The sequence below is a fragment of the Megalobrama amblycephala genome, linkage group LG11, assembly GCF_018812025.1.
Source record: "Megalobrama amblycephala isolate DHTTF-2021 linkage group LG11, ASM1881202v1, whole genome shotgun sequence".
NCBI lineage: Eukaryota > Metazoa > Chordata > Actinopteri > Cypriniformes > Xenocyprididae > Megalobrama > Megalobrama amblycephala.
In genome coordinates, this window is record NC_063054.1 from 24,551,628 (window position 1) to 24,566,344 (window position 14,717).

The 14,717-nt window shown below is 39.1% G+C and overlaps 1 protein-coding gene across 4 annotated transcripts in view; it reads right to left on the minus strand.

Moving 5' to 3' along the window:
* stxbp5a (syntaxin binding protein 5a (tomosyn)) overlaps positions 1-12,077 on the minus strand; it is a 112,713-nt gene extending 100,636 nt beyond the window's left edge. For 2 of the 4 annotated variants that reach the window (XM_048206900.1, XM_048206899.1), the window contains exons 1-2: positions 11,532-12,077; positions 7,805-7,902 (exon numbers count right to left, since the gene is read on the minus strand). In XM_048206900.1, coding sequence (XP_048062857.1) covers positions 7,805-7,902; positions 11,532-11,711 — 278 coding nt within the window. In that variant the 5' untranslated portion in view covers positions 11,712-12,077. The remainder of the gene's footprint in view (positions 1-7,804; positions 7,903-11,531) is intronic. The other 2 variants (XM_048206902.1, XM_048206901.1) reach the window with 1 other exon arrangement.
* Positions 12,078-14,717: the final 2,640 nt, after the last annotated feature.

Consider the following 14,717-nt stretch of genomic DNA (forward strand, 5'->3'; position numbering starts at 1 on the left):
TGAGCCGATCACAGCACACACGTGCACACACACACACACACACATACACACACTGCTGCCAAGCTCTCCAGATGATGAGCCTCGCTCCTGTGGATTACGTAAGCAGTGGCATAGGCTTCCTCAGGCAATGTCTGTGTATGTGTGTGTGTGTTATGCTCAGCTACATGCCTGACACACAAAGTAAAACAAGTCACAAGCTCTAACACATAAATAACCACCACAGCCATGTCACAGCTAGTATATTTCATATTTCATACTATGGAACACATTTTTCTCACCAGTTTCACTATCCTGAGCAACAGTGTACCATCACCACTATTGGTCATTAGAGACCAGATGAGGTTCTTTTGAAGCTGATGTGTAGATGATGATTATGTGTTAGTGTGTGCGTTTTACTCCTCAATATCCATTTTCCAATGGTCAATGGATGTTTCCAGCTGTGTCCAATCGCTGAAAATGCTGCCTTCTCAGGCAGTATACTACAAAGTCACTTTTCACCTCAGAGTAAAAACTTAATGAGACTTTATTTCTTGTAAAAGCAACTTTATATGTACAAACTGAGACTTTATATTGCCGTTAAAAAGTGTCTGTACAGTAAGATTTTATTATTATTATTATTATTATTATTTAAAGAAGCCTCTAATTCTCACCAAGGCTGCATTTATTTCTGAAATATTCCTGTGATGGCAAAAAATATATTCTTTCAAAAAACATTTCATAAATGTATTTATCATTAAAGGCCTGTTCACACCGGGACGAATATCGCGCGCGATTTTCGCCGACGTTTAAAGCTGCCGTAGGTAACTTTTGTAAAAAAATATTTTTTACATATTTGTTAAACCTGACATTATGTCCTGACAGTAGAATATGAGACAGATAATCTGTGAAAAAATCAAGCTCCTCTGGCTCCTCCCAGTGGTCCTATTGCCATTTGCAGAAATACACCGCTCCCGGTAAGAAACAACCAATCAGAGCCAGGAGGAGTGTCTTAACAGTGTCAATCAATCAAGCTCGCGTGCGCGCTGATCACACTCCTCTCACGCTGCATTCACACGGGGTGCCGGCGTTAACGCTTCTCATTTACTTTGAATGGGTGACGTCATGCGTTGCCGAACTGAATTGTGGGTTCCGTCGCGTCACTTCACTCGCATTGCAAGCGGCAGAAGTTGAAGATTTCTCAACTTTTCAAGCGCCATCGCAGGCGTCATCCAATCAGATCGCCCTATGCAAATACCCTAGAGCAGTTGCTAGCCAATTGCGTTTGTGCAACACCGGAAAGTAATGTGATTGGCTGTTATCACTATAACGGTCGCGTCAACACAAGCTTCAGACACGCCCTCCGTCAAGCGTTGACGCTGACGCCCCGTGTGAATGCAGCGTCATGCACAGTGTACAGGCGTCAAATTCAAGATTACCGGTGTGCCGCAGCTTTGCTTATGGCGAAATAAAACGATGTTATATGCAAAGGACCACCCTGAAATCTACAAGAAACCATGCCATACATAATTTGTCAGTCCTGTTTTGAAATTATCTTAGTTGTGTAGTTCTTAAAAAATTAAACAAATCAAGCAGGGATACTTACTTGTCAAGCAGAAATGTGGCTGACTCTGCATCGGTTTTTAATCCGTTCAGGACACGTAGCTCCCTCCACCTCGGAAAAGCCGCTCCGATATTTACCCTCGTTTTATTTCGGGCTCTATCTAATTCTTTCTTTTTGGCTTTTTTATCATCGTCATCTGTCTTTTTCCGTTTACCCGTCTTTATTTTATGAGCAGGTGCCACTCGAGGAATTGGCAGTTTGGATTGTTTTTCCGCCATAAGCAAAGCTGCGGCACACCGGTAATCTTGAAGCCTGTATGCGCTGGCGCTGTGTATGGGAGGGGTGAGATCAGCGCGGACGCGAGCTTGATTGATTGACACTGCTAAGACACTCCTCCTGGCTCTGATTGGTTGTTTCTTACCGGGAGCGGTGTATTTCTGCAAATGGCAATAGGACCACTGGGAGGAGCCAGAGGAGCTTGATTTTTTTCACAGATTATCTGTCTCATATTCTACTGTCAGGACATAATGTCAGGTTTAACAAATATGTAAAAACAATTTTTTTTACAAAAGTTACCTACAGCAGCTTTAACGCCTCGTGACTAAACAACGGGTGCCAATGTGAGTGTGCACACCGACGCGAAAAACGCGTAAAAGCGTCATTTTTTTAAAAAAACGCCTCGGTTTCGTTTTTTTTGGTTTGACGCGCCGCGTTAAAAACTGGCCGACCAATGAGATTGGTGCTTTTGTTCACGTGCCTGGAGCTGCTGAAGTTACAGTAAAACACGACCTGGTGGCGCTCAAGCACAAAACAGTCTTGCCGAGCACACAAGACGACGAAGAGAAAGTAAGTAGACGAAGAAGACCCCTACAAATTATCCCTGCGTCTCAAACATTTGGCTCAAACAGCTCCCTAGCTTCCTAGGTCGTGTATCAGTATACCATTTAAATAAATGTGGCCGACTCTCTGATCAGTGCCCTGACTAGTGAACTAGGGAGCTGATTGAGACGCACGCTATGGGTGCGCTGCCAGTTCTTGGCCATACCAATAGATGTGTATTATTTCTGTATTTTTGCTGTTTTTTTTTTCTTTTACATTCAAGAAATATAGTTGAGAATGTCTATTTCATAAAAGTTCATTTGCACTACTGTTTCTGACTACCATCTCTCATATATGCCATTTAATATCTGCATTTTTATCTTCTTTAACTTTATTAATATCATATGTTTATTTGCACTACCGTTTCTGACTACCATCTCTCATATATATGCCATTTAATATCTGCATTTTTATCTTTTTTAACTTTATTAATATCATAAATATGTTTATTTTCACTACCGTTAAGCACCAGCGCCACATACTGTCAGGGAGTGAATTTGCACGTTCACTCTGCGCATCGCCTGTGAAAATCGCTTGGGTGTGAAGGTGTGAACACAAAAAACGTCTCGAAAAACGCTGGCTTCGTCCCAGTGTGTACAGGCCTTTAATGTGACTTTATATGTCACGAAACATATTTTTATTATTTTACCATTTTCAGTCTGAGATGAGCTTCTATAGTATTTTGCATAACATCCAACCAAAAATGGCAGCATCTGTTTGGTTTTTGAAGAAAGCATAGATGTGTCCTTCACAGCCTATGACAAACCACAATCCCCTGCCTGCAGTTTGGTGATTGGTAGAAAACATAAGATTAGTATCTGAAGGAACAGTCGACAGGAGTAAATTCATTTAGAAATGTCATTTTTACGACTTCATTTCTACAGAGTAATGAATGTTTTAGTCTTTAAATATTTGCTTGGTTATCTCTACAGCTCACTTGAATTTGTTCTACATCATTAGATGTGATATTATGATGAGATAAGGTATCTTCATATAAAAATACTGTCAGATTGGGTGGCGAGGCTGCAAGGTTTTGGACGCAGCCTTCATATCTTTGTATGATATTTTATTCAAATGTGTTCATTTGTTCAAGCCCTGAACATGATCTCTTCAATAATCTGCAACCTATAATAGGGACGAGGGCTTGATCATTGTGACATACGTCTTCTTTAGAAATAAATACCCTTCATTAAATCTGAAGAGATGATCATTGTGAATAAAATGATCAGAATCATAGTGGGTTATAATCTAAATTACAGTGATTATGACTGTCAGCAATCAGTGTTGGAGACATATTTGTGCGTAGCAGCCAACAGTCTCACAGACAGTCTACTGCAACCGAGGAAGTGCAAATACTCAGGAGACTATTTAAAATGTATCTGCTTTACCATGAGGTCATCACACCACTTTGTGTATGTCTGTGTGTGTGTGTGTCGGAAAGGTTGATCAATAGATCTACGTGCGAGTCGCGCAGTCTTGGGGCCCACGAGGCAAATTGAGTTATGAGTCTGCCATTCTCTCCCCTCTGCGCTTAAAAATACAATTCTCAAAGGACAGGGACCACCCAAAACTGTCTGCTACACAATATCACCACTTCACCACCTGCAATTTAATTATTCAAATGTCAGACCGCTGATAACAATATGGCTTTTCATAGCCTGTGAAAGGTTGTTTAAACCTTTTTTCAACAATAACAAAAAAATCTGTGGCAGTATCAAAACTGTTTAAATCGTTAAACAACCCAATACAGCAACATTGGCTCGACCAATGGTGTGAGTTTGGAGGCGGGACTATTTGGACGACCAATAGCAGACAGTGGGAGTGTTTTGTGTGGTGGCGCAGAAATTACACACTTCACCTTTACCGCATAAGCTTGAAAAGAACATTCTCTCTCTGTCTCTGGTCTTTTTTAACATCTTGACGGTCATGTCACTTTCTGCAGTCTGAAGCTGTGGGAAGCAGAATGCTTTTGGGATCGCAACGCATTTGCCCGCTGGCCTGAGACTGAAGACTCTCCTCTCCCTCCCACTGCTCTAATGTTCAGGATGAATTTGCCAGGATTCTGCCATTCTGGTCTCTTGATCTGCCACTTTCAGTCATTCTCAACTGAGGAGAAGTTTACACAAGCGCAAAACAGATCTCAACAGTGCTACGCAGCTCACAGCATCAAATACAAACCATAGCATAAGCTACATACAAATGTGATCTAATTAGTATAGGTATTCATTCATATCTTAATTGTGCTTCAAGCACCAGGGCTACAGACTGCAACCAAATGGTCACATTTTGCGACCTTTTTTCCTGCTGGTGTGACTAAATTTTGTTAGAGGTTGCATTGGTGCGACCACCACATTGCACAACTGATAAGAGCTGCCATTTCTGTTACATATGAGAGACATCAAACGGCAAACGAAATTGAAACGAATCAGCGCTACGCGTTTGGGCTGTGCAGCGCGGATCGTTTATCAGCTCGCAGCAATAATAATAGACAGTGTGGTGCGAGTTCAGAACAGGTTTATCAGGGAGATCCGGTGTTTGAATTGTCTGCAGAATTAACATCGCTGTGAGATCTAGTGGAAAGCATTCAAATTCAGTGCAGAATTCTCTGCTTTAAACCACAGATATCAGATCAAAAAGCACTGACGTGGAAACCAGGAGAAACACTGTGCCGTGAACGAACAAGTTACGGCTCTCCAGTCCACAAATCACCATGGATTTAATGTAGTAGCAGAAATCGTTGAATGCTTTTACATTATTCATTTCAAGGTTGATGCGAACATTTGAGAGTGAAATTTGAGCACTTTTCAAGGACTTTTTAAAGTTCTTCACACTTTTTCCTGCACTTCAAAGCTCTAAATATTATTCAATTTCAATGTTATTTTTAATGTGATGATTTGTAAAACTGAAAATGTTTAAAGATGAAGGAAAAAACTTCTAGGAAAATAACCACTAGATTGCAGCAGAGGAGCAATTATTGACTCCCTAATACATGGAAAAGCAGGAAAGTCTCATGAAAAACAAAAACTTCTTCAAATTGTGACTAAATTACAAAGAAAGCAAGTAAAGAGCACTCCTTTTATAATCACTGAAGTGGTCTGTCAGTTCAGTATGGTACATTTCAAAAGAAAATTTTAATTTTTCCCTATAAAAATTACGTTTTAGCATATTACTGTTAATAAGTTAATTTTATCTGCATCTCAATTCAAGCTCAGTGCTTTACTGTCAAATTTCTAATAAGTAAACATGTAATATTATTAGTAACTACACTTATCAATGCAAAACAATAGTAATATGATTAAAGGTGCTAAAGAGGATGTTTTGTTTTATACATTTTTGCAATATTACTTGAAACTGTCTTTACTAACAGATAAAAGACTATTTATTAGGTGCACTGAAAGGAATAATATTAATATACATCATCTGTGCACGAGGTAGGGCCTTAAAAACATCAGCCAATCGTTTACGCGATCATCGCGTAAAAACGATTGGCCCTCTGGCTTGTCAATCACTGCCATGACGTTCCTTGTGAGAGACGTGCACGGCTACGCGCTCCAGTAACTTTCCACACTCTACAGGCGCCGCATGCAATGTTTTTGTCAGGAGACAGGAGTAACAACTGCAGATTATGAGTTACCTGCGGTGAGTCCGACATAATGAATCCACTAACACGACACAGCGAATGCCGGTGGTAAACACTCGTGTTCCAATACTCGTGCACGGGTTTTGGGAGACGTTCCTTCGAGATGAGCTGTGAAGGAGGGGGGTTGTTCTTACGCATGCGCTCATTTCAAAAACTCACTAACAGTCTTTGGTTTCTCAGTCGACGAAAAGATCCTCTGTATCACCTTTAAATCACCTTTATGATTAAAAAAACCCAGTGCCACCAAATCAGGTGCTGGCGCCACCTTCTGTAGAACTGAGTGGCACCAGTGCTCTCAAATGTTAGTCTGGAGCCCTGAGTACATTTACATTTTCACACATTTGGAAATTTGGGGAGTGGTTTTGATCAATTTAATGCATCCTTGCTGGATAAAAATGTAAAAAAACAAACAAAAAAAGACTGACCCCAAACATTTTAACAGCTGTGTACCAAGGCTTGACAATCTGGAAGCTGTCAGTGCCGTTTCAGTGTCCAAACACATGGAAAGTCCATGTACATTTACAAAGAAATATTTACAAATATGAATGAGATCACATTCCAAATACAATTTGTACCATATCTGACATATCAGCATATCCAAAGTCAGTCACAGTTTTGCTAGTCATGCCAAGATTTGTCAACTAACTCAGAAAATCAGACTTCAGATGCTCTGTAGTTTAGTATGGCATAACAGTAACCTAAGTCGTTCTCAAAATCAAAGGTAAGACTTCATTCATACCAACCCATTCAACTGAATCCTGAGATTCCTTTTATATTGCCGATAGCTCGGAATGAGACATGACAAAAGAAAGAAAGGACGGTTGCACTAATCACAATTTGGAGTCTCTTAGGGAGATTTTCATTTGCCCTCATCTCACGGCAGCCAACATTTATCTGATCACAGTCGCTCAAAGAGGCTAAGTAACACCGATATCCTCAGAGAGCATAGACGATCAGTTTCTAAAGAGGCTGTTCTCTGAAGAGCTGCCGCATGCATCAACTTCCACCAGTATCATTCAACATCTGACAAAGGGCGGCGTCAAGCGAGCTCTTCTTCCGACATGACTGACAGCAAATTATCTTGTAGTGACGGCAGAAGAAATATTTTCAATTAGAGCAGCACTGACTGTGAAAAGTAATGTCATGCCTCTGTGTATACGAATGAATCGGGGAATGTGGAAATTCATTTTAAAATCAAAGGCCATCTATATGAATACAGAGTGTGAATGGAGATTTTGATTAACAGGAAGTTCTTTGCAGTCTCTGCGGTGGGAGTAGACTTTAGTGACTTGTTCAGTATAATTAATAACTGACTTTATGTACTAGGATCCCATCATGAGGGTGATGAGGGAGTCACTGAACTAATGTGATGTGCCATACTGATCCCAAATCCCAATCCAGTAACAATAAACGTCCTTTTACAAAAGACTTGTGACGGGTCTGACTGACAAGCCATGACAGTGGATCAACTCAGTAAAGCACAATAACTGGCATCATTTTAAAGCAGATGAAGCTTGTTATGTTGTGGTGCAGCATAAATGTAGTCACATTTCAGAAAAACAAAACTAACGGTGGGTCATTCATGTGCCTCGTGAGCTTCATAATGACAATCCATAAACACACAAATAGTAACAGCCTTTACCTGATAACACAACTGATGAAGAAATGAAATACTTACTGACAGGTTCACTGTGCACCTGAAACAGAGCACCCACACTATTTCATTTCCATTGTAAAAAGGATACAATCGCAAAGCTCCACTCTGAGTCCCAATGGCGAGGATTTTCTGGACAGGGTCGAATGCCATAGAGGACGGCTGATAGGGGAAGCCATGGCGCACAGTCTGAGGATCAAATCAGAAAAGGTTTAGTGGCATAACCACTATAGAAAGTAACTTCAACATTTAAGTCAGCAATTAAACTATTTAAAATTTTATAGTGTATTTTATAAGATATTTGAATTATATTTTACAATGTATTTATTTTAATTATTTATCTATTTTTGCTTATGATTAACGTTTCATCATTTTGTATGTGACAAGATGTTTTACACACTGTTACTGGTAACTAAGACTAAAATTGTAAGAACTCATTTCCAGTAACTGAAATATAAGCTTTTTTAAAAGAGCACATAAACAAAATTTAACATAAACATAAAAAATAAAAGCAATTCAAAATATTAATAAATACTAGTATAATAGTACATAAATAATACTAAAACAACTCTAGTTTTGCATGGTATTATTATTATGATTTGAAGGAGAGTGACAAAGCATTGCACGTGTGCAGCAGCACCACAGAGTCAAACTTCCCTTCAAACACAATTCAATATCAGTTTCAGCTGAATATTTCCAACTATTTTAATGCCCAGCCCTTTGAATTGCACGAACAACCCTGATGTGCTAAAGATAGACAAAAACAACAGGCAGTGAGAACAGAGACCTTGCTGCATTGCATCCAGAGAACAACAATGGTTGGGCACAGGTTTATAGCACTGGCCTCTGCTTAACAGCTGTCTCTGTGTGTGTGTGTTTTAAATCCTAAGGGGTGCCTATATAGATAGCATTGCTGAGCATCAAAGGCGCACCTACAATGCTGTCTAGTCAGGCAGCTGACTAGGTTTTGAGACACAGCCTCTCTTGTCTCTGTATGTTTGTTTAGTGGCTAAAGCGGGTTACGTAAGCAGCGCTCGCGGGGACGGGTACCTGTCGGTGAGCTGTGCAGCAGCAACAAGCTTCACTCCATCCTTCCCCGTCTCTCTCATTTCTCTTTTCACTAATTATGAATTAAATATTAAACTAATCCAGTGTTCATAAACATCTATTTAATTTAGTCCTGACAAAATGACCAACGCCAGTGTGAATGCACTCATGTAAATGATTAATTAGCCTAGAGAGCGGTAAACAACTGTATCGACATAGCGCATCACCATTTTTCTAAAAACTATGCTTACTTACGTCAACATTCTCCAAAACTCTCTTCAAAAATCATTTAGTCCTGGATAAAAGCATCATTAAATATAATTCCATGTTCTTGAGAATATTACATTTGGAATGGAATGGATTCGAAAATAAATAACTAAATGATTCGTATTACAAGAGCATGAATGTTTTTCTCCTGCCTTCAAAGATTAGGCTTGTTCAAGATGCATCTGCGCTGCGCTGACCGATAGGTGTATGACATCAAAGTACCGCGAGAGCGATTCAAAAGCATAAGAAATCGTATGCTCTCCAATCGCTCTCGCAGTACTTTAATGTCATACGCCGATCGGTCTGCGCAGCGCCGATGCACAATAGGGGCTGGCTGCAGACTTAAAGGAACACTCCACTTTTTTTGAAAATAGGCTAGAGTTAAACAGTTGAGTTTTACCATTTTCGAGTCCATTCAGCCGATCTCCGGGTCTGGCGGTACCACTTTTAGCATATCTTAGCATAGTTCATTGAATCTGATTAGACTGTTAGCATCTTGCTCAAAAATGACCAAAGTCGCTGTTCGGACTGAACGACATTTCTCCTTTATGAACAAACTAAATTAACTGGGATGTTATTTGTGGTTATCTGCTTAAAAAGATGCTACGTTATTTAAAATTTATTTAGGCCATTATTGCAGTCTTTTTTTCCATTAACTGCCTAGCAGTCGACAAAATGGAGGATAAAATGACAGTAATGCTGTCATTTGTCTTTTTTAGTGTCACAGCAGGGTTGTGTTCAGCCCCGAAAAAACATTGCAAAACATTTTTTTAAACAGAAATAGTGGTGCGTTGAACACCCTGTTCTGATGACGCAAAAGTTGCAACTATGGCAGCTGAGAAGGCCATTCTTTGTGTTCTTTTTAAAGAATTTTCGGAGCCTGATGAAATCAGTAATACGTGTTTAATACTGCAAAATACGCTCGTACCCTTGCCGTCCAGAATAAAAGAAAACATCCCAATCGAGTGAAAATATAAACAAGTGCATCATCATGTCGATATGCTATATTTTTACTATAAAACTCTTACGTCAAGCATGTCTGCTAATATCTTCGATTGTTGCGTATACCGAGCTGCAGCGAACACATTTGTAAACGACTTTACTTGGACCCATTGTGCGAGCTGTCTCTTTAATACTGCGTGCTTTATATACATGTTGCTGCTGATTGGGCTGACGTTTTTGACACACCCACCAAACTCAAACCCCGCTGCGCACTGTTTCCAGGAAACATGTCGTTCAACCCAGAAACCGTAGCAAAACGTTGCACATCTGTAGAAACAAATTTGAATATAGGATCATAAGATTTGTGAACGACTCTGTGTTCAAATGAATCGGTTGAGTAATTGATTCAATGACTCACTCATTACACAAAATGCACTTGTCGCCACCTACTGTCATAATGAGGTAACTACAACAAGGTTGACTGAACGAATCGGTTTAGAGAACAGTGAATCAGTGAGATGAATTTGTTCCAATCACATCTGCAATACTGTCATTCTCCTCCAGTTTCCACGCACGTGTGTGGGTTCATAATCTAATATTGCGAGGAAACCTCCACAGATAACCCGTTTCTACTATTAACTCCATCCATTGTGCTGCCAGAGCCAATCCAGGGAGGGCAGCTAAACCCACCAACACTTCAACTAGGCCTATTCATAATTGGACACACAAGCCCGTGTCTCAAAAACAAGTGATTTGCCAACATAGACAACATTTTGGGCACCTACAATGGCCAAAAATACTCTTTAGATACACATCGTGTGTGTTCTCACAAAAAAATAGTCAAGATAAAAAATGGTTTAGGGTTTAAAAGAAAAACTCAACATTTCAAATGAAATGTTAATCCCAGCACAGTAGATTATGCAAGAAATGGGTTGTTTATCCCCCCTCCCTCCACTCAAACATCACAGCTTCATTCTATGACCACACATGATTCGGACGCTTTAATAAAGTAGCATGTTAAACACTGAACACTATAAAGAGAAAAACGGAAGATATGGCCAGCCAAAGCAGCCGTGTGGTTATAAAAGAATCTCTCTGTCACGCATGAATATTTTACGCATTTGTGCGCATTTTCCAAACACAGAGTCAGCTCTTTCCACGTACAGCTTGTGAAATAAAAAAATAATTTAGTCTGGTTTTGAGGGGGCAGAGTATGACAGTACAGTGTGTATAGACTAACATAGCTATAGGAGCGTTTTAATGTCAAAAAATAATGAAATAAAAAACCTTCCATTGCTGCGCAACCAAAAATATTGAACACTACAATGCTTTGTTATTATACGACTGACATCATAACGCTCCCATACAGATAAAAAGATTTTTTCCATTACAACGTTATGATGCATCACATCTACCAACCAGAAAAGGTAGACGTTACCTGTATTCTATAAGACTGTGGATAAAGTGTTAAACGGCATGCACTAAGAGGCACTTGCATGAGGTTTATTAAGAGAAAAAGGCACATCAGGTGATGTTACACGTTCACTTAAAAGCTTCCCCACCTTGCAGAGCTGGAAGTGTTCAGACTGGAGCGTCTCCGGGATGAGCTCGTTTTCCTTGGACCCGAGCTGCGGGGATGGAGAAGGGGACGATACGGCCGTCAAGCCGTCCAGCACCTTACGGATATTAAACTTCTTCATTTTTCCCCCCGGTGCGAGTGACGGAGGAGGACGGGAGCACATGAGTCGAGATCAGCCGTGGATGATGAGGGGGAAAGCCGCTCTCGCTCGTTTCTGCAGCACCTCTCTTTAAACCTCACATTTTAAAGTGTTTTTCATGGTGTCCTCCATGGCTAAAGGCTTGAGTTGTGAACGCTGATTTTTTTATAGATATTTTTTTTATTAGCGCTTGTGGTGTGTCCGTTTATTCTGACTCGGCGTCCCGCTGCGTCTCAAATTCCCTCTATCCTCTCTCTCTCTCTCGCTCGCTCGCTCCCTTCTCCTCTCCACTCAACGCGGAAACACCGCTGCAGCGCCGCGCATGCGCATTCCAGACTGGATGACTACTGAAGCCGCCTTCCAAACGCTTTTCCCGGTGACCAGGCAATACTGTGGAGCGCTGAGTGAGCCTAGCGTCACATTGCAGAAATTAGGGGCGGGACTCTGCACCTGGAGCCGCAGGGATGCAGGATGGAAAGCGCATCAGCCTCCCCAAGTCATCACATAACAGTCATATCAATTCATCAGATTGCCTGCACTTTGGTAAAATGGATTTGACAGGGGAAGTTTTTTTAAGGATAGGACTATTTATGAAGGTTCATTTCTAGGCAGATACCTTAAAGTAATGGGTATGTATATATCCAATATATATATATATATATATATATATATATATATATATATATATATATATATATATATATAAAGCTTTCCATGGTGTTCAAGGTTGTTCCCTATGAAGAAACAGGACCTCCGCAATCATGAAAAACCTGGAAATATCAGGGAATTTAAAAACTAGTCTTGAGACAAAGACAATATACGTTTCAAGTTATAGTATGGTCTAAAACATTTAATAGGATTGTTTAAAAATTTTTAAAGGGTTAATACACCCTGCCGTTCTACACCCGTAAGACCTTCGTTAATCTTCGGAACGCAAATTAAGATATTTTTGTTGAAATCCGATGGCTCAGTAAGGCCTGCATAGGGAGCAATGACATTTCCTCTCTCAAGATCCATAAAGGTACTAAAAACATATTTAAATCAGTTCATGTGACTACAGTGGTTCAATATTAATATTATAAAGCGACGAGAATATTTTTGGTGCGCCAAAAAAATTAAATAACAACTTATATAGTGATGGCTGATTTAAAAAACTGCTTCATTAATCTTCGGAGTGTTATGAATCTTCTGTGTCCAACCGCCAAACTGCTGAAATCACGTGACTTTGGCGCTCCGAACAGCTGATTCGACACAAAAGATTCATAACGCTTCGAAGCTTCATCTCCCTCTTGCTCGTTCTGTCTCCTTGACCGTCATACGCCCCCTAATGCTGATTGGTTAGACGTTTGTTGTTGGTATCGCCCGACTAAGTTCCAAATAGTGTAGTTGAAAAAATGGATACCCCACCTTTAAAAATGGAGCAAAAGTACTTAATATCCATTGAATGGAGGCAGATTAGTGCCACCTAGTGGAAAAAAAATAAAGAAAAATCATATGTAATACCATAGTGTAGCCACTAGATGCCTGTATAGCCCTATATATGAATATAAAGGGCGACGTATTCCTTAGTTACTGAGAACAGTGTTTTCAGACATAATTACTTACTTTTATTAGGTTTTGCATTTAAATATATGTTTGCAGATTTTCAAAGACTAGTTTTTACCAAAAGTTAGATTCTAATCTAATTCAAACATCAAATTTCAATTAAAAAAGTAACAAAAATGAACAAGAATGCTTGATCAGAACTCGATTAATCTTGTTTGGATCTGATTTTAACTTCTTAGTTGAGTCTTCTGGCTTACTAGTAAACAGTCTCAAACTCAAACAATGCTTTAATAAAAATGTAAAAATGCAAAATGTTTTCTGTGATGGGTAGGTTTAAGAGCAGAATGTACAGTTTGTACAGTATAAAAACCATTACGCCTATGGAATGTCCTCACTAAGCAAAACAAACCTGTGTGTGTGTGTGTGTGTGTGTGTGTGTGTGCGCGCGCGCGCACGTTTTTGTGATTTATGAGGACACAAATTTGTATAATGACATGGGTATTACACTGGTATTACGATGTAAACATGAGATATGAGGACATTTCATGAGTCCTCATATTTAAAATAACTAAATGTTTTATTAAAAATGTAAAAATACAGAATGTTCTCTTTGCACTCCTGCTATTAAAGAGAATATTATATTAAACAGCATATTATTATTGACATTTTTTTCTGAAACCTGCATTTTCTGTAAAGCTGCTTTGAAATGATTTGTATTGTAAAAAGTGCAATATAAATAAACTCAAAACGAATATTATAGTCTTTCAGAAAAAAATGTAAACAGAAAAACAAATATTAAATAATTCATGAACCATTCAAGATAAAATATAATAATATTAAATTATTTTTGTCAAGGACAAATGCAATTGTAAATTTATTTTATATATATATATATATATATATATATATATATATATATATATATATATATAAAAACACTCTTGTCTGAATGTATCTTAGTTTGGCTTTACTTTGTTAAATTGTTTAACAAGTTATATTTATAACTATGATATGTGAATGTTAGCAGGATATAATTGACAGATATTTCTCATTTAAGTTTGAAATCAACATGAAACCACCACTAGAGAAAACAATCATTTGTGCAATTGGACTTTTAACAAGAGCTTTAATCTGAAAACAGAACATTATAAAGGTTTGCCAACTATCTCGGTCTGTATTTGCTTTCTGTATGTCTGATGTGAGATAGAGAGGGTCAGAAAGTAGAGGTCATAATGGCTCAACCGTCAGTCTTGCCACTGCTGTTTAAGAGTTTGTCACTCCTAATTGACTCAGACATCTGCCCTTGTTTAATGAAGGCCAAGTTTACTCTTTGCAATCAGACAGCAAAGCATGTCTGGTTGAGGCCAGTTTGACATTGTCCATAAGATGATATTCATTTCTTAATATCAAAAAATCTTAATGCCATTTAATCAAACCAGCTAACGAGAACAACAGTACCTGTCAGACATGTCGGACAAATTACTA